Here is a 26,364-nt window from a genome sequence, read left to right on the forward strand (position 1 = left end):
ATATCCGTAGTTTCATGAGAATGACCTACTCTTCTGCTCTGAGTCACTCCTCATCCAGTCTTCTTTGAGTTTGTACCCACTAGCAAATGAAGGAACCTTTCTATATACTTTACATATAAATATGCTTTGAGACACAAAGGTTGTGCATGGCATTGACTCACAGGCTTTTCACAGGGGAAACTGTCAGTAGTTGCCTCGGCTACACATGACTACAGCAAAAGACTCAATGTCTCGCCTCTCTCCGGAATAGGCAGGCTTGAGAGCAGGGAGCTGTCTGAAAGCAACTAACTTGTTGATGTGCTCTTAAAAACATACAGCAACAAAATTACCACACAGCCATCTACAGGTAAGTTATCATAAACAATGAACTCATTCATGATGCATGATTTGAATTTACAGGAGGAGGCTATGAAGGCACCATTATCTCCTACTTTCTGCCAAAGCACTGGCTGTACTTGGGGCATCACAGTGTGAAACAGGCTTCTAGAACTAAGCCTCACTCTGCTGCTCTGGCAGTCAGGAACAGCCCAGGTACTGCAGTCAACTAGTATTTACAGGCTCCCTCATTTTGGATGGCAACATCCCCATCAGGACTGGACTCTGGAAAGCACCTTCCTCTTTTTGTCCCACCACAGACAGTCTACACGTCACATTTTTGTTCTCACTGTAATAACACATATCCTAATACTCTTGGAGTAAAAAAGTGTCTCCACCCACCTGGAATTTACAGTCAGAGAAGTGGCTTATCTTGACATATCCTTGTGCACAGACAAGAAGGGCTTGCTCCCCTCTTGTTCTTTTACTACAACCTGGTCATCAAAGCATAAATTTGTATTTATTTTCCACAAAGGTATAGGAGATAAAATCGGTTACTTTCCCACTTGTGTGAAACTGTCTAAAAAGCAAGTGCTAAGTCCATTCTGGACAGTCTTTTATCCTTGGTTTTAATTCTACTACAGCATGGTAAAGAATGATGCTTTCAAGCTAAATGTATCCAGCTATTGAGCCAACAGCTAACTCACGTGACTGAAAACAGTGTAAGCCTTTAGTTTTCTTCCTGACTCACAAGTAATTTCCGTATTTTAACCAATTTTTTGGGATTCTTTTAATCCATCTTTTTTAGGCAAACAGCTTTACATCTGCACATGGTTTACATTGTGCTTTGAAAATACTGCCATTATTAATTCATTGCAATAACCAGAGAAAGTGCATATGCTCCTCACATGCATATATGAATACACATTCAAGAACATGCAACAGAAAGTAATCCCAGTACCTCCATTACCATTTAACCATTACCATCATTTAACTGCTGGTAGAGCTCAAGTAATTTTCAAAAATATCAGCTTCATACAATCATTACAGTGATTGCAAAATCTGTATCTGCAGCAGAGTTGCAAAAATTCATCAGGGCAAATTACTAACCAAACATACCCAACTGAATGAGAATCTATTAGTAATAGATTAACCAGATTAATGTGTACGTAACAGTCTCAGCATGGTACGCTGCTGCTGTTAGTTTCAAAGTTCACATATGAACTTTTCATACTGCACACATGGTTTATGAATGAAGTCTGAATGAAAGAGCAATTTAAGGGAAAATAAGGTAAGTGGACATAATATGAAATTAATCTGGGTATTTGAGCATAGACTGCTTAGCAGAAAAAAAAACCACATAAAAATTCTTGATCACAATTTAAAATAGAAATGCACAAATGCATGTCCACTATGTCGTATTATTATGCTAGGGAAAAGAACACCATATACATCTAGACTGATGAGTAACTGATAACAACAGTTTCCTAGGTTGTCTTTTTTAAAAAAGGATTCTTAAAAAAAAAAAGCAAAAAGGAAATTGACCATTAAAAAATCCACAAAATCCTCACTAGGAATTCAGTAAGGAAGATTATCCCATACAGTATTCAATGTTGCCTCTACCAAAATTAGTATGTTAATAGCTTTTGTGTGTTCAGCTTTGTATTTGAGGTATTTCAAAGGATTGATTTAAGCAAGGATTTAATATGAGGGAGAAAGCTTGAACTGCACATACAAGAATCTAAATAAATTAATCTCAGGAAATCCCATTCCAAAATTATCCACAATCTATGAGTACTTAAGTACAGCATCTTAAAAAAAAAAATCAAAATCTTTCTGAAGTCCAGGTGTTATCCATAACTTAAAATCAACTACTTACTTGCCAACACAGTTTTCCATCTGAAACTCCTCTATATTTATTTTATCATCCAGTATTCCTGTTAGACAATTAATGTGTATCAAAAGCCCTTCAGATACCAGATTACAGAAAAGTACAGAGAAAGTGAGAGGTCTTATTTATAAACAATTATATTAACTGGAAATTATCCATACCCATCTCCCCTCTCCATTCACAAACCGATGCTCTTTTCAACTAACTGTGCAATAAGTAACTTCCAAAGTCTCAATTGTATATGGGGTTAGGAACTGCAGCATTGGTTACTTTAGTTCTCCTTTTTTTTTCATTAAGACATACTTCTTTTATTTATCTACATCAGAAATCCCTTTTGGATTACCATCTATTTCAACTTTAGTGGTAGCTGATGAAAGACGGATTCTATGCTCTTCTCTGCTATGGAAAAGTGCTGCTTTAAAAGCTACTTGTCCCTGACTACTTTTTTCTTCCCCCTCCTAAAAACAAGTAGAGATTCACTTCCAGAAACATGATCACTTAATAAGAGCAGTACTTGTTTGTCATCATTCTCTTCTTCCTTCCCTAGTTTTCCTCCTTTTCATAACCTACTCTCCTTTCATAGCAATGCTGTTTTCCATGGTCATTTCACAACTCCTCCTCCTCCTCTCTGTAGCTTTATTTGCTTTCCTTATTCCTAAAACTCTTTTCATACCTGATTCTTTACCAGCTCTTTCTCTACTCCTCTGTCAGTGTAGGAGCGCAGCCCATTACATTGCTCTTGTACCTGTGACACCTTCCGTGGAGCCTTGTTATTTCTAAGCAGCAGACTTGCCTGGATCAGACAGAAGCACACAGGCTGTACTGGCTGTCCATCTACAACAAACACCCCTTAAAACATTTCAGGCAAGGAATGTCAAAAGACATGGAATTTCACAATTTTTGATGGGTTTTCTTTTTTTGAAGTTATCTGAAATGACTCTTGTTATTTATGTACTGACAGGTTTGTGGACAACAGCACAGACAATGGCAGACAGCAAGGAGATGACCATCAACCTTGCTGTCTTTGGAAGAAGTCAGAGTGGCAAAAGCGCTGCCGGGAACAGCCTGCTGGGTAGCTCAGACTTTGAGAGCCACCAGTCACCAAGCTCTGTGACTACATACTGCAGCCTCGGACGCAGCTGCCGCATTTCAGGCATCGTACGGAGAAATGGCTGTGAGTTGGCTCTCCGTGTGCAAGTACTGGACACTCCAAGCTACCCTCACAGTGGCCTAAGCAAAGAGCAGGTGAGAGACACAGTGAGATCAGGCCTGGCACACCACTTTGGAGAGGAAGGCATGCACCTAGCTCTTTTGGTCCTGCGGGCTGACTTGCCTCTGTGTCCAGACGAATCTGATCAGGCAACTCAGTTTCTCCAGGTAAGAAATAAATAAAGTGCCTGTCCTAAAGGCAACTCTCTTGTCTTCAGGTGACAATAGCTATGGAAGCATTGACTGCAAAAGTGAAAAGAGGGAAGTGCAGCTGAAAACTGGAACACTTCCCAGTCTAGCAGTTGAAACACCATTCCAGCTCCAGGATAAACTGAGGAGAGAGACAAGAACTGCACTCTGTTCTATGTGAGCTCAACACAAAGGAATTTAGGAACCAAACTTACCTATCAAAGTAGGCTTGTCTCTCAGAAGTTACAGTTAATGCTTTGCAAGCTTTTCAAGCTTGCTGAAGAGAAATGCTATTTAAAGCAAGCACGAGTCAGGTTACATCACTCTCCTGCACCCTGTATAGGATCAAAACAGTGAACAATAGAAAATCTAACTGATCTGGGACAACGATGCTCAGCTCTGTCCTGCACTACCACTACTGATGTATCTGTTAAAGAGAAAAATAACTAGAAAGTTACCATAAATTTACTCTGGCTAAGGAAAATGTCTAACATAACTGACTTAGGTAAAAATTTTTAAGTTTTTTTTTTTTTTTTAACAAGTAGGAAAGATATATGGTGTGACACTAATGAAGAATAGCTTTCTTTTCAGTTGGAGAGTTCTCATTACCATGCAGACATATCTTTGGAGAGGGGTGAGGAAAAAAACAGAGAAAAAAAAGAAGAGGCCAGCTAAGAGATACTGCTGAGTTTATTTATCTGATCAGACAATCAGATGAACCAGGCTGGAACAACTCAGGAAGAAACCAAGTGCTTTCACACTCTGCATCTGTCTTTAAACAAATGAACTTCAGAGCTGGAAGGGTCTTCCTGGTCCATCAAATCTTATAACTTGTTTTCACTGGTATTATCTATATAATAAATAAGTAGATAAAATTTTATCAATACATAAATTTACAGATAGAAAAACAGATTTCAAAATGTGTTTGATTTGCTCTGCTGTGCTTTCAGATTATTCTCTATTGGTAAGCTACTCCTCACTTTTCTGGTAATCTGAGAGTCGGTTCTCGCTCAGTGCCAGTTTACATAAGTTTGTTTTCAGTGTTACCTTTTTTCTTATACAGTTCTCCATCTCTTTATACTTCACGGCACTTAAGAGAAAGCAGTATTTACTCTAAACTTTTTTAGTCTAAGCCCATGAAAAATCATCACGCTTCTAGTTTGAGACTGTTTTGGATCAAGTCTGTTAAAAGGAAAAAAAAAAAAAAAGAGATGCCACCATGCATTTTTCTCTTTAAAGGGATCTTAAAAAACCCTACTAGAAAGGAAATAAAGCATGTTTCCAAAGAAGAATGCAACAATTCAATTTCATGATTGCCACTGGCTCTCTGTTTAAATAATGTTTGGCTTTTTAACTACTTTCCCCTTAAAAGACCAGATGCTGTGATAGCATCAGCCACAAACAACAGGGCAGAATAGCTGCTTGAGTGCTGCAAATATGAACAGTGATGGTTCTATTGCAATATGTCATTCCAAGATGACATTAGCATGAAGACCAGCCTGAGTAATCAAGAGTTTTCACAATGATTCTCAGCAAATTAGGGATGGCCTATCAATGAAGATGGCATAACAGTAGAAAACTACTAGCATTTAAGTCTCTCTGGATTTATTATTATTATATATTAGCCTAGCAAATTAAGAGAGTGGCAGATATTGATCTCAGAATGAACATTAGCATTGAGTCCTCAGCAGATCAAGACACTATTCCCTCTCTCCAAAACTGATAACCCAACACTTCCTTAGAGAAGCTTATGCCAAAATTTTACACTAGTTTGGGGTTTTTTTATCCTTAGTCTCTAAAATAGATTAATCACTATCCACAAACATGTTTTTCTAACTCCTTGTTTATCTAGGAAATAGAAAAAACACCCTTTAAAGCAGTTCTATACACCATGGTATTTAGGTTACAGACTTAAGCCCATTGAAAAGTAGACTTTATTATCAAAGAAGGCTTCTTGTCAGACACAGGAATTACCATAATTGTGCTAAAGTTCTCATTTCATTTACATCTACCAATGCACGTCTAATCTCTTATTCATATTAAAAATTTCTGTTCTTGTTGACAAAATAGTACCTTTTCTCCATTGTCCTCTGTCAGATGAACCACAGCAAATAAGGAAAAAAAGGTCTCTGGCACAACACTTGGATTGATGCATTTGATTTGGGTTTTTATTTTTCCCTAAACTCCTGAGAAAAGTTCTGTTTCACAGGCTACAGTTGGAATTACAGTTGGTGTAACATAGAAATTCATCATTTATCTTATAGAACAAGTTGATTTTAAAACTAAAAACTTCAAAGAGCTGCAAGAAATCTAGAAATATGGATATGTGGAAACTACTGATGTATACTAATATATGACATAGCTAAACAATCATTTTTCTTTGTTTACATTGATCTTTTTTTTTAACTAGAGAAATTCTATTATCATCTGTAGTAAGAGAACAGAGAACTGCTAGTACTGCATGACCACATAGTTCCACTGAAAGAGGATGTTGATGTCAATGTCTTGGGAAGGTAAAAAACCCCCAAAATTTCAGCAACTCAGAAAGCATGAACTGGATTACTGCCAGGAAAGAACATATAACTGGTCTGTTAATGCAGAAGTGTAAGAGGTGAGAGTAGGGAAGAGGAACAAGAAAATATAACTATTTAAGATTTGTTTTTCATTACAGGAACTTCTGGGTCCCACATGGAAGGACTTCACTGCAGTCCTACTTACCCATGCAGACAAGGCAGAAGAGGCTGGATTCAGTGAGGAAACATACTTGCACAGTGCCTCAAGTACCTTGTTGTCACTTCTGAGCTCAGTAGAGCATAAATACATTTTCCTACACAACCAGAAGAGCTTAACTAAAGGGGAAAGAGCTGTTGTATTAAGAAAGCTCTTGGATTTTATAAGACAAAATAATTATCAAATGATTCTACTTAAACACAGCAAGGAATAAAACTAGCTTTCAGGTGTTCGTTTATCTATTTTCTATGTTAGGTAACAATTAATAGAAATAAAAGAGTAGAGGTCATCCACTGGAAAATTCCTAATTCATACCAAATGACTTTGAACACAGAGCTACAAATATCTGCTTAGATTACCAAACTAGTTGCCTTTCACGGAGTACCTCATACTACTGCATCCAGAATCCTAGCTCTGACCCCAAACATGAGAAGTTAGTGGTCTAAATCATGCTCCTAACAATTACGTAGTCACAAATGAGATTTTGCACTACACCAAATTGTGTATCGCAGTTCATACAAAATACAGTTCTGGAAAGGAAGAAAAAAGAAAACTAAAAATCACCTGAGTTTTGACTGTAACAAAGCCTCTTTGTTCAATTCTTCAAGCTTCCAGAAATTCCTCCGAATTCCAATGTTTGGAAAGAGTTTTCCAGTATTTACAGTAAATGCATTTTAGCTTTTAAAGTATTTCCTTACCTCGATTCAGGATTAGTTAGAATTGAGATTTTGAACTTCAAGAATTTTGTTTAAGAAGACAATTGCTGGACATGTACTTTAGAAGGCAGGTAAAATAGCTCCTGTGTGTTTAACACTATCAGTACATTTAAAAACTAATTCCTATTCCTTATTCCCAGATGCACATGAAATTAACACAGTTTATAGGCACATACAAAACTCATTCTAAAGAGAAACCTGTTAATCTCTTCCTTTGTGCCTGTTCCTTTTAATTTTGTATCACCGTACTTTTGTTTTCTCTCCCAGTTTACTGGACAAAGTTCAAAGCCTCCAAAATTCAGAATCGTTAAGGGTTTTTATTTCAGCAGTTAGAAGGTAACCAGTTAATTAATTATATGCCAAAATACCTGAAGTAAGTCTAAAAGGCTACTTAAGAGATTTATTGAAATTTGATCTGAAACAGTTATTTTTCCATTATTAAAAGGTGGGAATTAAGAGGAGTAATTTGAGGCTATTACTATAGCAACTATGACTACTTGTACTACATTATTATGGAATCATTCTAATTGTAAAAACTGAAGAAGCTACTTCTGTTAAAATCAAAGTATCTTTGTATAAAATATCATGGCATAAAAATATGTTAAAGCAAAAAAAACAAAAACCCAATTTTTTTTTTCTCTGTTTGGGCATTAGGAACAATTTTTTTTTTTTAGTATTTGACTAGCTCTAGCAATCTATTTGCTACTTCATCCTTTCTTAGTACTTTGGAAGGAAATATCTAGGCAGACTAGAGAACAACTATTTTAGCAAAGTAAGAGCTTTGATCTTACTGACACTTTAACAGCTTAACTATGGACATGGAAGTATGTGGATTTGTATATCTTAGGGTATAAAGGGCCATAGTTTAATCTTCCCATTACAGTTTGCAGACTACTGACATGGCTAAGAAAAAAATGCAGAGGTTTACAATACATCTGAAAACTTCTTGGAAGAGGAGAAAATGTAATAAAAGGTGACTAGAGGAATAACGACAATTGTGTCTTCCTTGATAACTGCTAGTCCTCAGCTTCTTGAAGTGCAGTTAGCACACAAGCAACATGGCAGAAATTTTCCTGAGATGCTCCTGCTCCAAAAATCCCCAAAATCTTTTAGTTGTCCATAAAATATGCTTGCTTGCCTGCCTGTACTTCTACCATAAACAAGAGTTAGCAGTTAAGTCTTAAGCAGCAAGTGGTTAATGACTGTTGCCAACACTCCACCTCAAGGACAGCAAGCATGGTGAATGGGTGAATTGTGAAAATGGGGGAGGCATAATGCATTCTATACCGCTGGAAGAGGAGTTAAACAAACAAAAAAAAGTATTAGCCATGCATTTCAGAGGGGTAATATAGTAATGTTTTTTTATTGTGCTTGCGTAACTTTCCATTTCATCTGAAAAAGCTTCTAACAACCACTTATTTATTTAATTCCGCTGTTTGCCATGGTTTCTGCCCTGCAGATGCCTTTCCCTTTCACTTCAAATGGAACTCCTTTGTATGTAGCAACACATTGGTCATTGGTACGAAGATCAGGCTGGATTTGTTCCCACATCTTCTTCTTGGGATTTAGTTCCTTCTCAGGATCCCCTGTTTTAAAACAAAGCATAACCTAATAGTACACAACACAAAAGGCAGAGCAAGAGCTCTACGTATGTTCACATATGACAGCACACACAGCATCACTGCACATATTTTTAAGGGAAACAAAATGTTACCTGCAATTCTTAAAACAAAATCTTTAATTAGAATTAGGAATCATCTAAGAAATGTTTCCAGAACCTCTCTCAAAATGATAATCTTTCAAGGGGAAAAAAAAGTTGTAAGCAACAGACCACAAATATTTTTAAAAGGAAGAAATCAAACCATTGCCAATTGTTGGTTTACAAAATTTGCTGGAGATCAAAAGGATTCCTAGTATATGCTGTATACGTGGATCCCAGAAACACACTGCTAACCAAGACATGGGTTTGTCAGTTTCTTTAGGAATAAATTAGTTTTATAATCAATTAATATTAAATGAATTTGGCAAGTTGACAAGAACAGTCCAAAATTAGGACACTAACACATAATTTTAGTAACAAGCTGAAACAATGTTCTGATACTTTCTGTCCTATTTAATGATAAGCTCTGGTGACTAAAGCAACAGAAGCATTAGAGGTCAGCTTGTATTTCAGCAATTATAACCTCAGTTTCTATAAATCTCAATTCCCCATTTCTACATGTAAACCATGATAAGCTACCTACACCCTAGAGGTATTGACAGTCTAACTACATTAGCAAATCTGACTATTTAATGACCTCTATTGACTACAGAATGCAGATTTCCTCAACTAATGTTTTAAAATACTGTTAACAAATTACACAGAATAGTGAAGCATTTCAGAGTCATATTTTTTCCCATTTTTAAATAGGCACAAAATGCAAAGTATAGGAAGAAAACAACTATGCTTAATAAGCTCTCCTGCTGTAAAGATGCTACCTAAACTCCTGCCTAATGACAAACTAGATAAAGCCAGACAATCAATCTGCTGTACAATTATCTTCTGTTCAAAGGACAATCAAATTTAATCTCTTAATGTTAACACAATGGAGTCTCCTAAAGAAAGAAGATATTTCATTAAGAAAAACATAATCTAGAGGGTGCTCTTGACCTTTTGTGTTTAACATAGGCAGGACAAATTTTTAAAAAACTAACCATAAGACTTGTTTTAAATATAATTAGAGCACATTAAAATGCTGAAAGGGATTCCATGATATTTCATTGCTGACACACAATGGCTGTTTTTTTTCTGAAGTTCCAGAACAAGCAAAAGTAAAAAAAACCCCACACAGATCCTAGTAATCATACCCTCCTTGAGATCCTTTCAGAGGAGCCAGGAGTTCCTAAAGGAAAACAAGGAGTTCTGCAAGTGTGCAAAATACCAACTACTTTCATTTGCCAGTACTCAGTGTCTCCAAAGGTTCAGGAAGGAAAACTATAAGGCTACAAGGATTTTCATGTACTTTTTTCTAGTAGGTGGTTGAAATTTATTATGGCTTGGTGTATTCCTGACTGTCTGATCAACAGGAACGAATTACTCTCATTCCAGCCTGCCTTATTGTTTTTCCTCCTTTGAACATTTTCAATGGTTCAGTCTCCTCACATTCTCAATGCCTGCAAAAATAAGTTAGTTCTGTCTGTAGACAGGTCTGTAGCTGCCTGTAGCTTTGGTATCTGTAACTGTGTAAGAGAAGCAGACCAGGCCAGATTTCTCTGGCTAGTCTTGCCAGAGCAAGATTCAATACTGCAATCATTTCACAACCACAGTGCACTTGTTTAAAAGAAAAACAGTAATACAATGAATTTATTATACATTTAGAGCTCATTGTGCATTTTCACAAAAAAGAATGCCGCTCAAGGCTCAAGTTCATGAACAAAGACAAACTTGAATTTAGAGCAAAGTGAACGCACATGAACTAATAAAATCATTAAACAGAATGACGACTGATCTATCGTACTTTTCCTTCTCCTCAAATAGAAAAGAAACTTGACTTCTATTACAAAAAACATGCTTTGGATGTTAGTAAGTTTCTTTGGAATCTTGAATCAAGCTCTCTTGGGACTCTGGTGAACTCAGATTAGATTAGCATTGGCATTGATTTTAAATACTAACAGAGCTTTAGAGGCTGTGCTGCATTTTCCAATGACTTCTACTCACTGCATTCCTTCTTCCCAGAAAATATTCTTTAGAAAGGTTTCTATAAATAAAATAAATGTAAACTTGTAATGGCTTAATGAGCTTCCCACTTTCCCTAAATAAAAAGAACCAGATAAGAAGAGGTCCCAAATTTTATTAAACATGTTATTCATTCTAGCAGTTTAAATACTACAATAGGAATTCTCATGAAAAGAAATCTTTCCACTTTCTAACAGCTCAGTAAGTACTAAAAAAATATTATATATTTATTATATATTTTAAATGAATAATAGTATACTAAACGAAGACATAAATACATAATATAAAATATATTACTACATATAATATTGCATATTAATTTTGATTTATACCAGTGTTCATAGTTAATATTAACTTATGCGAAGTAACTTTATAGTAACAATTTCATCTTATGATTTTACTATATTATGTAATGTATATTGTATGAATATATAAATGTATGTAGTTTATATATTAATACGTTTAAATGAATATATAATAAACAAAACATGATCCAGCAATGTGCCAATTCTGGGCTCCCCAGCTCAAGAGGGACAGGGAATTGCTGGAGAGAGTCCAGTGCAAGGCCACCAAGATGATCAGGGGACTGGAGCATCTTCCTTATGAGCAAAGGCTGTGGGAACTGGAGCTGTTAGCCTGGAGAAGAGGAGACTAAGGGGCAACCTCATTGATACTTACAAAGTGCACAAAGTGCATGTCAAGAGGATGGGGCAACACTTTTTTTCTGTAGTGTCCAGTGATAGAACTAGGGGTAATGGGATGAAGCTGGAACACAAAAAGTTCCACTTAAGGAAAACTTCTTTCCTATGAGAGTGAGGGAGCCCTGGCACAGGCTGCCCAGGGAGGTTTTGGAGTCTCCTTCTCTGGAGGTTTTCAAAACCCACTTGGACACATTCCTGTGTGACCTGACCTAGGTGGACATGCTTTAGATGATCTTTAGAGGTTCCTTTCAACCTCTACCACTCTATGATTCTGTAAATCTGTAATATATATGTAAGACAGAGCAAAGACGGAGCAAAAAGAAGTAGTGATGCCTGAAAAGTTAATGTCATTTAGCCCTAATACCACTGTGGATTATAACTAAACAACTGAAGGAAAGCATCTGTAGATCAAAGTTTAATCAAAGAAACCTGTTAAATACTGACTAATCACTGCACTTCAAAGCACTCAGTTTTTTTCAGAGTTATTAACTGCATTGCAGGGATGCTTAGAACAGAATTATTATTTCTTTATATAACTTAATGACAGATTTGTGGTTCATGTGTCAGTTATGCATTGAAGAGTTTTGTCAATTTTACTGCCATTAGAAAGAAGATTTCACAGTTTAGCTATGAAAACTTCAAGAATTATTGCTGTCTTATGGCAATGGTGGTTCTAGGAAAACTCTCAAGTTTCTACAGAAAAGAGAGTTCAATTGGTTTGAATCAAGATACCATTTGTTTACTTTGACTAAAATGACCAAGGCAGATTAGCCTGTATATAATGAATACTTTCAATGTTGGAGAGACAAGGTTTAAAAATAACTTCATTCCAAGCTGCTTGACAGACAGCTGTGAGCACTTTCAAGTTGCTTTATTGTTGCTGCTGCTTCACAGGCTTTCATGCTTCAAACCAAAATAAGACCCAGCTGTCCTTTCTGTTTTAATTTCAAGGACTCAAACTGAATCTTTATGCTTTAAAATTACTCTCTTAAAAAATTAATCAGAACATAAATGGTAACAATTAATCACTGAAATTAAATGACATCTGACACAGCCAGTTTTCTACCCTCCTGATACTGACAACAGTATCAGTGAAGTGCCAGATTGCCTTTGAGGCAAAGCTAAGAAGCACATAAAATTCTAATATACAATAAATTTGATGTAACTAGGCAAACACATCACTGCTTTGCACTATTGAACATTAGGTGTACCTTCCATGTCAATGATTAGCTTTAATCTCATAGTTGCTCAGAAAAATTGGTAAGTATTTGTGAAACATTAGGAAGCAACTGCCCTATCTCAGATAATAATCTATAGCCCTGGACACACACGCTTTTCAAACAAGTTGTAAAAGCTTTCATTTGGCACTTAATGCTCCATGTTGTTAGCTTCCTGACAGAAAGAAACTGATATAAAGCTTTCAAAACCTTGTGTCACAAGTTGCAGGTTATAATTTTAGAACTAGTAAAACTTTTACAATATCTTTAGCTTACTCTATGTCTTCTAAGGCTAAACATGTCAACAGAATACCTGTATACCTTAACAGTTGAGAATAATTTCAAAACAAATGTTTCCATAACTGATTTTCTCTAAGAAAAGCTTTTTGCAACAATGAAAAAGAAGTGGAGTCACACAGTTTTTCAACAAAATTTACCTGTCATGTGCAAGAATAAATATGCTGGCTGACAGAGAGTAACACTACTACTAGAAAAATGCTAAGTTAGGAGACAAGTTTTGAGTAAGGTTATGTCTTAAGATGAAAACAAAAACAACCCTCCACCCCTCAGAAAAGCCATATGCTCAGTCTGACTTGTACATCACCTTGCAGGGCTTACACACAAGAAGGTTTTACTCTACAGCTTGATGCTATTTCCTGTGCATCCACTTCCATAGCAATAGAAAGCAATATCAGTGTATCCTTGCACTTAACAGGTCATACGTCCAACATATTTAACTTTACTCACAGACATATGTAACTACTAGAAGTTATGCGTGAGTATTCCTACAACTTAGTCAATGCAATTGCTGAAGGCTTTCAGATTTGAGTATAGCTTACCAATTCTGCATCTCAACTAGCAAGCACGGTATATTTTTAATACAGAAAACTAAAAAGGAAAACAACACTGCAGGACTGATTTTCTTCTTAAACACAGTATTATTTTAACATATTTTCAATCAGTGTATTATGTAGCAGTAAGCTGAGTTTTCCTCCTATTTCAGAAACATCTAGACAGTTCACTGCTTCCTTTATCATGTGCCAACAAAAATATACTTTTTTTAAAGCATCACAGTATCAATCATAAGAAGTAGAAGAATATCTATATACATACATACAGACAATACATATTTATACTATTCTCTCTTTTCAATGTCAAATTAATAAATAGCATTTTAAATGATAATTCAGAGAGTCTGAGTGTCTTTCTTACCCAGATGGTAAGACACCAGCACCTCTCAGTGAAAAACACTTAAAGCCACGATAGAGATAAAAACTTAAAGCGTTAACAAAGAGAGCAATGGGAAAGTCGAATCTGATTCTAACTCTTTGAGCCTGTGAGAACAATTAACTGGTAACTGGGTAGGAGGGAAGCGTTCACCAACACGCCATATCTATGATGCTTGTGTTCCCAACACATAAAGCCAAAAACTAATAATTTTCACAGATGAGTGGGAGGTGGAGGAAATGGGGAAAATGATGAAAAATCATTTTCTGAGAAAATTTAAATATTCTGGAAAAATCCTGCATTTATTTATTTATTTAATTAAGCAGAAAGAAGTCCAATATCTAGTCTTTGCATACCCAAGAAGTCATCTCCTCCCAGACAAACAAACAAAAATCCCCTGGTGTTTTAAGCATTTAGGTTCTTCTCATAAACATGAGATTTCTACTCCCTTCATCATTCTCTATCCCTTCCTCCTGAAAAAAAAACCTCAATTCAAGAAAGCCTACCTCAAGTTCTGCTCCATTCATTAAGGGGAAGAGCTGGAAGCAAGAACTTGCTACATCATCACTTACACTGAGACACTAGGCAAGATGCTTTGCATTTGCTTATTGTAACTTGCCAACTACAAATAGTTTGTCCATACATTTCAAAAGCAGATATACTTAGTTTAAGTCTCAATAAGTGGGTAATTTTGTATAATAGTCCTACACAACTTCTTCATGTTTTTTCCTCCTATCGTCCAATTTTTGGCAGGTGGTATTTTCCATCTTTTGTTTACACATTCTCAGCATACTACTAATGAAAAAGTTTGAATGGAACTAATTCAGAAAATTTCAACAAAAATGTAGCCAACTTTGAAATACTGTTTTATCTGCCTCAACACTGAGGTCACCTCAGCATACCTATTTCCGCCAATTTCCCAAATAGCAACTTACCAGGAAAACTTTCAAAAGTGATTCTATCTCCAGGTACTGCTCCAGGTGGGGGAGCCAGAATTTCCACTTTTTCTGGGGAGCTGGCACACATCAACATTGCTTGAGATACTACTCCTCTCATCTTTGCAGGCTTCAAGTTACAGAGCAGTATTACCATCCGATTCTGCATCTTGGGGAAGGAAAAAAGAACGACAGGAGTATTTAAGTGCCCCATGCTTTTGGGGACTTTAATTTTTATAACAGAACAATAAAGAGACTAACAGTGGTGAAAGAAGCATACAGCAACAGATGCACAATTTCAATGTCTGCACATCAGTAACCACATTCCATCTTTACTCATTCTAGGTCATCACGTCAGTCCACTTATGATAGATTAATCAAATACTTTCTATTTAACAATAATAATTACAATAAAAATTAAACATTCTAAAAATTAAGCTAGCTCTAAGATAAAAATTTTGAATTGTGTACTGGAAGCACACAGGTGTGTTAGCTCACTTGAATCTTAATTTTTACCTTATTTAATCCAAATGCTTTGAATTTTTTTAACCATTGAAAATGGATGTGTACCATTGAAATACTGTGAACCGCAATTTGTTAGAGCAAAACTGGTTTCCTCCTTTGTCATTTTATATAAATAAGAATTATAATATTAAACAAGAAAAAAACAACCACAATTTTAGGGGAAACTGCCACACTTTAGTCTAGAAAACAAGGCACATTGCCAAGCTAAATAAAAATTAAACCCATAACATTAAGAGATAGAAAGTAAAGCCGTAACTCCCATATATGTGTGTGTCCTAGTGCACACACTCGTATATATAAGCTGTATTTCTAGATTTCAGACTTTGTGTATTACAATGTAAACTTCAGACAAAACTGCAGGATTAATACTTAATAAAATTCACACGATGAACTATTCGGAATTCCACATAGTTTCTTAAACTATTGCCCAAAACGTAAATATTGGCTGTAAAATGTCAGTGACTAAAATGCAAGTTGTAGCCACTATCTAGCACTAAATAACAATTAGAAAATGGATATAGAGAATAAAAAAACCAAGATCTCTGCATTTGGTAGTGAACTTTAAAAAAAATTCTAGACTTCAAAGCATTGCTCTTGTATTAGAGATTATAAAACTGACAAAATCAGATTGCATTAATAGAGAAATGAAAATCATCATCTTCATGAAATTAACAGGAAAGAAAAACAAACTAGCATTATATCATTTCTTTCCAATCCCAGTGGCTCAAATGTTCATATGTATATTGAATGAGATTTCTGAATGAGAAGTTGATTACTATCTGCAAAATTAAAAGGTACTCACATTTCAAACATACACAATATTCCATAACTTTGCTAGGAAGTATATTCAAATGTTTTTGAAAAATTGGTCTAATATTAAGATATGTGCATTGATTTCATGAATATGTGGGAAGAAAACACACAACATTAAATAAAGATTTTTATAAAACAAAGAGAAAAACCCAGCCCAAGATGGGCAGCCAAATCAGATCACTGCTATTTCAAGGTTTGTGGGTTTTTTTGTTTTTTTTTTAATAAATGGCTCAATTTTTAATTTGTCTTCAAATAAATGTCAATTCCTGAGGTACAGAGAAAAAAGAAGCCATTGTTTCCTAACACTGCAAAAGTTTTTAGTTTTGTTTGCTTGTTTTATAAACTAGTTGTGCTAATTTTTATAGAAGTGACTTACTGTAACATTTCCAGAAAACATGGTTTCAATTACAATAGTAAATCCCTCTCCATGCATAATAAGCACAAAATTTACTGTTTACTAATCACCAAGGAAGTTGATGTTTGGGTATCATTTTATCTGTACTGCTCTTAGGTGATCTTTTTACAGTAAGTAATAAATAAAACCCTGAAATATGTCAGCAATAAAGAGTAAGATCTGATGGACCATTTTCTGTAACTCCTTAAATTAGAGCAACAAAAGAAACAATCTAGTTTTTCAAAAGTAACTGGAAAAATAAATTGGAGAATTTTCTGAACAGGTAGATAACATTGGTTATCTAAGAAATGTGACTCCCTTTCCCTGTACATGAAAAGTTATATCAGAAACACAGGGTGTTACTAAAAAGCAGCTGAAGGTGACACAATACAGTCAGTAAGTGTGTTTCCTTCTGCATATGTGTTTTTACCCACTAGGCAAATTCTGGTTGAGAGCCATCAGACAAAACTCTGCACTTAAAAGGAAACAAACAGCCGCAAATCTCTGGCTTCAGGGAAACTGACAAACACCCCCTGAGTCCTCAAAGCTTTGATATATAAATGAGCTGAGAATAAGCAAAGAAAATTAAAATGTTGTCTCCTTGAAACGCTAACAACCTTCACTGAGAGACAACCTTTTGTTTGAGACATCCAGAAACTCCAAAACTGATAGATAAGTGAGAAACGGATCTAGTTCTAGCGAAAAATGTTAGTTGTCACAGCTACTCCACATTCAGAATAAAATTGCATTTTCCCAACAAACTAGTAGAATGAAGCATGGTGAGAGGAAGAAATAAAGCAAGGAAACTAAACAGAGGGAAAGGTTAATCCTGAAGTTTACAGAAAACCCAAGAAGCACAAGTGTTAAGTTGCTCTTTTTTTTTATGCAATCCTTGAAGTTACCTATATCTGAGTATCAACTAACCATCCCTTTGCATCTCAAAATTAGATACTGACAGATTGCAATGACTACTGATTAGGAGTTAACACATTGATTGCTTTAAAACCAGAGTGAGTTGTAATGCCAAAAGCAACAAAAAGCCCTCCTCAATCTATTATGTTTGTCTATATCATAAGTTCGGCAGCAAAAATAATTACAAGTCACGAGTTTGGTTACACAGTTATTTCTTTTTTTTCATACCTGTAAAGAAATACAGTACCATTTAATATAGCCTCAAAATATAATGCAATAAAAACAGAGGAAAAACATGGTTTGCTTTAAGAAAGGTGTCCTATATAGCACAGAATGTGTCAGTAAGTTTACGGTTATGCTGTAGTCATTATTCTTTACAATGAAACATATATTCTCTGCAGGCTAGACAAAGAGTATGTATAAAAAAGATAATTACCATTCTATCAAAGAGAGAGAAATATAAATTCCAGTAACATTTGCCAATTCCTGGGTGGAAAACACTAATCCTTAAACAACAATTTAGAAAAACAATGATGAAGTCATTTGAGTAGAAAGAAAAAGTTTCTGCTATAAAAGTGACACAATATAGCTCATAACATGTATCTGTAATGGATCCTCTCACAAAGAATAGCTGTAGGATAGTGTTTCCGGAGGCTGAGAGTGGCTTCTTCTCTTCTTGCTAAGTTGAAGACACATGCCCTGCATTCTTGTCCTTCACTTCAGAGCACTGACGTGAGGATCTCTTTAGTTTCAAGAGGATTTCAGGAAGTAGAAGAATGGCACTTGAGGACTGTCTGAATTTCAAAAAAGGATTGTCTGAGAAAAGTATTGCTGTTAAAGATCCACTTCAAAAAGCCAAATGCAGCTACCAATCCATCCTGTCATTCCAGAATGTTCTGAAATTGTCTCCAGCTGCTAGCGGAAGAGCTCAGTACTGGCAAGGTCCACCTCATGCTTCAGTTCCATATCCCTGTTACTGATGACACGTGTATCTGTCTGTACATGATACCTGAGCAGGCAACTTCTTGACTTCACCACCACTGGCTTCACCAATGCACCACATTTAAAGTCGTCATGCAAGAAGTTTTTACACCCATAAATATTCCAGTTTCAGCTGGAATAGAAATAATTTTCTTCTTACTAACTGGTACAGGCCCATGTTTTGGATTTTTGGTGAAAATAGTGTTCACAACAACAGGATGTTTCAGTTGTTGCTGAGTAGCACCTCCCATAAGACAATACTTGTCAGTTTTCCGTGCTCTGCTAGTAAGGAGGTGCACAAGAAGCTGGCAGTGAGCATGGCCAGGACAGCTGACCCAAAGGCTTTTTCAATATCATATCTCATGCATAACTCGGATTTTTGGGATTGTGGTTTTCTTGTTTCCTTGGGGTTTATTTCTCTCTTTTTTAATTACATTTTTTTCATCATTATTCTTATATTATTTTTGCTATTATTATATTTTGTTTTATTTTAGTTATTACCATTTTCTTATCCCAATCCAGAAGTTTTCCTTTTTTTACCTGACACTTGTTTCCATCCCACTGAGGGCAAGAAGTGAGCAAGCAGCTGCGTGGGGCTTAGTTGCTGACTGTGGTTAAACCATGACGCATGCACAGAAGCGTATCAACTAAACAAGCATAGAGGATGATTCTATTCCAGACAAGGAATTGAAAATACATATTTTGTATTTCACTGTTAAGGCTACTCACTGTCAACTAAGTTAAATTTACATGCTCTTTGCATTACTCCATGACAAACATTTCAATGGGCTATAAAGAGAGTTGTAAGGCAAAGGTTTCGTAAGTCTGGATAACAGCAAAAAAGTTATTATTCTCCCCACAGACTAGGAAAACTGAAGGGAAAGTCACATCTGTTAGGTCAGGAGTCCACTGTATACCGATGGTATTACAGAGGAGTCAGAATAAGATCCCGACATAGAAATACGGCAAGCAGAAAGGAACTGATTTGAAGCAAGGGTTCTTCTCCATTTTCTGACAAATGCTGTTACACATTACTTGCACTTGCATTTTATTTTTGTTTTCATGACTGTAAAAATCTTTTAGCAGAATGAAAACACATCCTATAAACAGATGAAGGTCTTTGGTTAACTTAGAAAAGGAAACTTTGTCAATACCTGATCCAGAGGAACATATTTCACTAAACCGCTGACGACAGTCCTTGGGGTTGCTTCACCAACATCCACTTCTTCAACATACAGACTGTCTGCATCTGGATGCTTTTTGGCAGTAATAATGCAGCCCACACGAAGATCCAGACAAGAAACATCTACAGGTTTTGCATTACTACTTCCAGCAGCTGGCTGCTGTTTCTTTTCCTTCTTTTCACCTATTAAAGAAAGTCCAGTTCATGAAATAAACATTTTAAAGAAGCATAAATAATGTATATTACAACTGCAAGGGAAAAGCAAGCTACAATCTCAAAAATAATTGTAAATCCAGTGTAAAACACATATGATGAGTAGAGAATTAGCACATCTATTACTAATTTCCAGTGGAGAATGTCATACATGCTTCAGTTTAGATTGTTACTACACGTAATTACCACTTTTGGACAGAGGTATTGTTTCTAAAGTGAAGACATCCTGAACTTTAAGTGTAGCTAACATGCACTTGAGTGACACACAGGTGCTTCCAGAGGCCACATCAATAAGTCTGACAGTAGTGTTTCAATAATTAGCAATTATCAGTAAATCTTGCCATGGTGTTTCACCAAAGGGACACTGGACAATTGTTTAGACATCAGGTTACTAGTGATTAACAAGTGCTTCTGACTGTAGACAATGCTAAGCCACTGCAACTGCAACCATTATAGTCACAAAAGCAAGAATACCATAGTTAACATTCTTCATTTCCCAAATATACTAGTGTGTGAAAAAACTCAGGGTTTATGAGATTTCACTGACGTGGAATTCACCCATACTGTACAGTATAAAACAGCAGTGAAGCAACAATCTCCATACTCAAATGTGTATTCAGATATTCCTTTTGAGATTAGCAAGTGTCATGCCATGAAAAATACACACAAAAAATATAATTAAGCTTCAGAACAGAAAGTCATCTAGTCTGCCAAAAAAATTCTCTAAACTTTGTGGCCTCTTCCTTCCAATATTTTTTCCCTCCTTTGGGTGTATGTGTTTTGCTTTCATTTGTTGTAGGATTTTGCGGGGATTGAGGTGTGTCGTGATTTTGTGAGGAGCTGCTTTTGCTTGATAAGAGAGAGAGGGGGCTGCAATGCAGATCTGGTAAAGAGTTCTCGGACTTTCCCCTGGCTCTTGGGTTCAGACCCAAGATTGGTTGGCCCAATCTGGCACCTCTGTCATCACTATTTAAGGACGGGAATTTGAAGTGCTTGGGAGGAGGTGTAGGGGTGGTACAAGATGGAGGCGACCATGTGGACCCCACAGTCAGAGAAAGAGGAAAGAAGGAGGAGCACGAGACCAGAGACCCTTCTGCAACCCATGGTGAGAGTGCAGGCTGTGCCCCTACAACCCATGGAGGGCAATGGCAGGACTGAGAGCCACCAGCAGCTCCAGGTGAGTGGATCCAAACAGGCAAGAGACTGTGTGAGAAGACGGCCATGGCACAGGCCGTGCTGGAGAGCCTGTGCACTGCAGAGCAGCCCCACATGAGAGGCAGAGAGCGTGTGAGGTACCTTGGTGAGAAGCCCACCTGCCCTGAGAGACGAGTCGCAGAAGCCATCAAGAATAAACTGACTGAAATCCCCATTCCCTATCCCACTGAGTCGTTCATGGGGGGAAAGACATAAAGACACAAGAATCAGGGCTCTGAGCCTGTGAAAAGGGGAGGGGTGGGGAGAAGGTGGTCTTAAAGGGCTGGTTGTGCTCTTCATCATTGTACTATTCTGTGTTGTTCTCTGTTTGTTATGTTTTGAGGTTTTATGGTTATGTTTTAGTTGGTGGTTGATTAAATTATTTCATGTTTTCTCTGTTTTGTCCTGGACCATAAGAAACAATTGAGCTCTCCCCGTCCTTTGGCAATTCTCAAGTCTTTGGTACTTGAGTCGAATCGTGGCCTTTTGTCCCTGAATGGGGCTAAATCAGGACGAGGGGCTGCTTGTTTTTTATTTGTTTAAGTAAGGAAGTTCAAGTCACAATAAAATAAATTTGCCATGTATCCCATTTAAGTAAGAATCTGTAGCTCACTTAAGGGCCTTATCATTAGCTTCAAGTACTTCCAAGATTTTAGGAGCTAGCACACGATGCTTCCTATTATGGCTGTACTAACTGGGGTTTTTTTTCTGTGCCCAAAAAGATGTAAAAGCACTTACATAAATTAAATGCTCTAACTCTTTATCACAGCTAAGAAAACTGCAGTACCTTTTTTTTCTACCTTTCCCTTCTTTTTGTTTTCTTCATCTTCACCTTGAATTTGATCTTTGGAACTAGGAGATGATGCAACTACTGTACTTTGTGGAATATCATCCGAAAATGATGTTGTAGAAACAGTTGTACCAGAAGGAACTGCTATCTGTTTTACTAAAAATCAAAACCACAATAATTAGAAGGTGCAACAGAACTATGACATTTTAAGTTTCCAACACAAATAAAAATAGTAGAGAGCATTGAAAGTTTTGCTTATAATACCTAAACCACAACTGCTGAGTAATAAGATAAAAATTGCAAAATACATATAAGAACTCAATCTACATTAATTAATCTGGTCAGCTACATCAATGTCTTGGACTACACATTTTTTAAATGGAAAAAGCAGTAAATACAGGAAAAGATACAAGCAAATACCATCTCTTTTTATAGTTATTTCTGCTTTCCTTATTTCTCATTAATGTTTGTCTAGTTTCAGTTTCTAGCTAATCATACTGGAGACTATTCAATAATTTTCTATGCATAAAATAATTTTTATATTTTTGTCAGATAATTCCTCATCTCTTTCTGATTCATTAAAGAAACTGAGCCTAAATAATCAGATTCTAAGAAATTGTCTACAGATCTAATTGATTCCTCACTTCCCTAAATTCTTCATGTTGCCTTCATATTTCTTTTTAAACTGCTGATGTAGAACTTTGGACATCACCTTACTGTGAGTCTTATAAGATGGAAGCATAAGAGTTACCTCCCCTTTGGATTCTGCTCTTTAAAAATCATTACGGCTTTTTACCAAATCACTATATTGAAAAAGCATCATCAGTGTGCTATACAATATCATCTAGGCTCTCTTTCCCACAAAGAGTTAGATCAGATGATTTGTTGATGATCCTTTCAACCTGGGCTGTGCTAGTATTAACTGCTGTTTGATTAATTCTTCTTAGTGTCACTATTACACAGTTTATCCTTCTTACACTTCAGATACTTACTAACTTTTCTGTAGAACTGCACGGTTTATTGATGCCTCCTCTATTCAATAATGAAGTGATATGCATGACTTATATTCTTATAAAAAAAACTTTAAAAATCACTTGAATCTGAGATTTGTTGTACCAACAACCACTTGCTTGTGGTTTTGCCTGCTAGTTGTGGAGACACTTGTTGTTTCTTAGATCTTTGAAAAAATACCTCAAGTGATATTTTTTTATATTCTGTGTCCATACAATTTCTGTGTTCAACTACTTAATACTGTCAAAGCTAATGCACACGAATTTACTTCAAAACATCTGAATATAGTCTTACCACCTTTTAGATAAGCTAACCAAATAAAAGATGCACGTCAAGCTAAATATTAATTTCCTAGCTCTTTCCCATCTTGGTAAAAATCATGTATCTTGAGATTTCTCTCTCAAGCATAACAAAGGTTCTGTGAAATATCCTCTACCTGTTAAAAATTGCTGCAGACTAACAGACAACAGAGAAATATAAACTAAAGATTTGATTTAGTACATGGTAAAGTTTTATTCATGCCTAAGGTAGAAAAATTACATCATTTTAAAGAAAGCATGATGGATCTGAAACACTTCAGCATTGTTTTTCTCTTTTCTCAAGAATTACATAATGATGGTACAAGTTGAACAGAGCTATACAGAGGAGTGCAAAGGAGGAAAAAGTGACATGAAAGGTTGTTCTTTAAGTACAGAATAAAAAATTCAAACCACATTTTTTCTAATTTTACATGACCACAGATTTTCTAATAAGTCACTGTCCATTTGCACTTTGAACTACAGTTTGATTTCCATCAGGATTTCTCAGTCACGCTAGAATAAACACTAGGAGTATCAAGATGCATTAGACAGCAATTTCTAATATATTCTAAGAAGTCATTGTCATCAGTCAAATTCCGGGCTTGTTATGAAAGGCACCGCACAAAAACACACAAAGAACCAGTTCCATGTCTGATTAAGATTTGGTGTAAGTACCTTTAAGGCTTGCAGCTTACTTAAATGTTGGAGTTAAGTAATTTGTCATAGGAATGGAACTTAGGAAAATCCATAATTTGTAAGAAGTGACAGACTCACATATAAGAATAATCAAGAATCATCACAGATTTAAGAATCACAGAATTAAGATAGATCTAGTTAGCACAAAATATTATCCAAACTATGTTGTATAAGGAGAGGACTTTTTTTTCCTCACCTCCATTTCGAATTTCTGCCTGAATCAGCTCCTGCTTCAGCCCTTCAATTTCTTTCTTCAGTTTGGCATTTTCCACACGAAGCTTCTTCTCTTCCCGGAGAGAAGCCTGCAAGACTAGAGTTAACATTGTATTAAAAACTATACGCTTTAATAGTTAGCATTTGTCAATTGGCAAACAGAGGTTTTGTTTTTAACGAAAAAGTTAAAAGTGAAAACTGATAACTGAAGCTCCAAAAGAAGTGGAAACTTTCAAGGAGTATATCATCAGAAATGTCTTGGAATCCTTTTTTATTGGAAAAGCCATTTTTACAATACTTAGGTACTCACATTGTCTCTCAATTATACTAGCTTCTCATTCCTCTAACAGACTCAAAAGAAAAAATTCCAAGAACACTATTAACAACAGTCCAAATATGCTTGTAATATTGACTACATTAATTCACTGATAATGAGATACATAAAATATGTAAGTTGAAGGTATAATACTCATGAAAGAATTCCATAGTAGTAAAAAAGCATTCAGACAAACACACAGTCTCATACTCTTTCCGGTTCTCTTTCTCCTCATAAAATGAAATAACATCCTATGAAATTTCCATAACCTGTTTGTTTCATTAATCCTTCCTTATTCATAATTTTTCTATTTCAGGATTAGCAGCTTCAAAAAAACCCCACAAACCACACAACACTGAAGTGGTGCTACAATTACAAGCTTTATATTGGAGAACTTCAAAACATACTTAAAAGGCTGATAGCATCAATTAAGTTGTCCATGGTCACATTTTTTCCTATGATTATCTCATTAACAAGTTGATCATATGACAGATAATGCCTTACTAGCTTTCTCCTTGAGCAGTGCAACTTGTTGCTTGAGGTATTCAATAACTTGATCGGCCTCTGCACCCTTCTGCTCCAGTCTGTTCAGCACTGCATTGTTGGCTGCCATCTTTACCAAGAAACGAGCTAAGAACCTAGACAAACAACAAACAGTCTAAAATTAATGACTTCTTAACAGACTAACACTACCATCTCTTACCACATGAAAAAGTCATAAGATCAGTTGTTGAATAAGAAAATTTATTAAGCAAACAAGTTGGGCTCCCATCTCCTAATGCAAAGCCCAAACAAAAAACATTAAACAGAATCTGACGTTTAATAGTTGCTTTCAAGTACCTTGGAAGAAAAGCTATATTTCTTCCCAGCTGCACAAAATATGCCCTTCCCTCATGAGACAGAAAAAAACCCCAACCCACTTTAACCAAAAAGAAAGGTCTGAATGAGACAAAAATAATTTAAAAAATTGGACAGAAGATTCTATCTTCATTTTAGCTGAAAAATTTATTAGTGTATGTAGCATTTTACTGAGACTAAGAACACAGAAATATCGCTAGAGAATTTCCAAATTTTTCTAATAAATTTATTCAGAATACACTGAATACCTCATACGTTGCTGTGCATACATTAGGAATCCACTTTTAAGCAGAATTCATCAGTATTAACACAGTATTAACACAACTTCAATTGAAGGTTTACACCTTCAGTTATTATAGCACTGATTTATATTGTCTCATTTCCAATGAAATGGAAGGCCAGGCATAGAAGTAACAAATGAAAGAAGCAGGAGACACACACAAAAAATAGTAAAGGCAAGAGCACAATACTGTCTAATCTTCTTTTAAGGCGTTTAACTCCTTTTAGTGGATTTTTCTCATGTCTCAGAAACCAGTTATGCCTTGTGTACAGCCCTCATTTCTTCAAAACTAATAAATTTGTCCAACTTATAGTAGCAACATAATAATAAAATACCATTACAGTCACTCATATCTGTAGCATAGTGCTTTTACTCTTCCACTCACTATCTAGATGCTGATCCTCTACTGCCAGCTACCTCATCTACATAATAAGAAAAACTGATCATAAGTGGGAAAAGACCTTGCTGATCTTCATAAGAAATAGGGATGCAATTCCTGTGAATTTGCTCATCAACTGCAACAAGGAAGGAACTGGTAAGAAAACGGCAATCCAGATGTATGTATTAACTCCTCAATTTCATCAGAGCCAAAAAATGCCTTTTCTCATATCAAATTGGCAGAAAACTTCCCATTTTATTGCAAGAGTATTCTGACACTATGACCTAAACCTGTTTTTGATGTATGAATATTTCATGTTGGGATTTCCAACAAAAGCAATGCTGAAGACAAAACAAGTTTAGAAATAACTGGAAGGTGAACAGATACCACCATGCTCATGCCAGTGTCAACATATCAGCTTTGCTGCACTCTCAGGATCAACTTACATTTGATATTTTAATG

At 35.9% G+C, this 26,364-nt stretch overlaps 2 protein-coding genes across 5 annotated transcripts in view; one reads left to right on the top strand and one right to left on the bottom strand.

Annotated features, from left to right (window-relative positions):
* The first annotated feature begins 3,190 nt into the window (after positions 1-3,190).
* Positions 3,191-6,548, top strand: GIMD1 (GIMAP family P-loop NTPase domain containing 1). Its single transcript, XM_010204735.1, has 2 exons — positions 3,191-3,583; positions 6,276-6,548. Exons 1-2 carry the CDS (start codon positions 3,191-3,193, stop codon positions 6,546-6,548), a joined length of 666 nt encoding a protein of 221 aa, XP_010203037.1.
* Positions 5,746-26,364, bottom strand: part of AIMP1 (aminoacyl tRNA synthetase complex interacting multifunctional protein 1) — a 37,484-nt gene continuing 16,865 nt past the window's right edge. For all 4 annotated transcript variants that reach the window (XM_061994175.1, XM_061994174.1, XM_061994173.1 and 1 more), the window contains exons 2-7: positions 24,890-25,023; positions 24,053-24,166; positions 21,848-22,006; positions 19,625-19,836; positions 14,846-15,014; positions 5,746-8,636 (exon numbers count right to left, since the gene is read on the bottom strand). In XM_061994175.1, coding sequence (XP_061850159.1) covers positions 8,470-8,636; positions 14,846-15,014; positions 19,625-19,836; positions 21,848-22,006; positions 24,053-24,166; positions 24,890-24,998 — 930 coding nt within the window. In that variant the 5' untranslated portion in view covers positions 24,999-25,023 and the 3' untranslated portion in view covers positions 5,746-8,469. The remainder of the gene's footprint in view (positions 8,637-14,845; positions 15,015-19,624; positions 19,837-21,847; positions 22,007-24,052; positions 24,167-24,889; positions 25,024-26,364) is intronic.

This window comes from Colius striatus, chromosome 3, assembly GCF_028858725.1.
Source record: "Colius striatus isolate bColStr4 chromosome 3, bColStr4.1.hap1, whole genome shotgun sequence".
Taxonomy (NCBI): domain Eukaryota; kingdom Metazoa; phylum Chordata; class Aves; order Coliiformes; family Coliidae; genus Colius; species Colius striatus.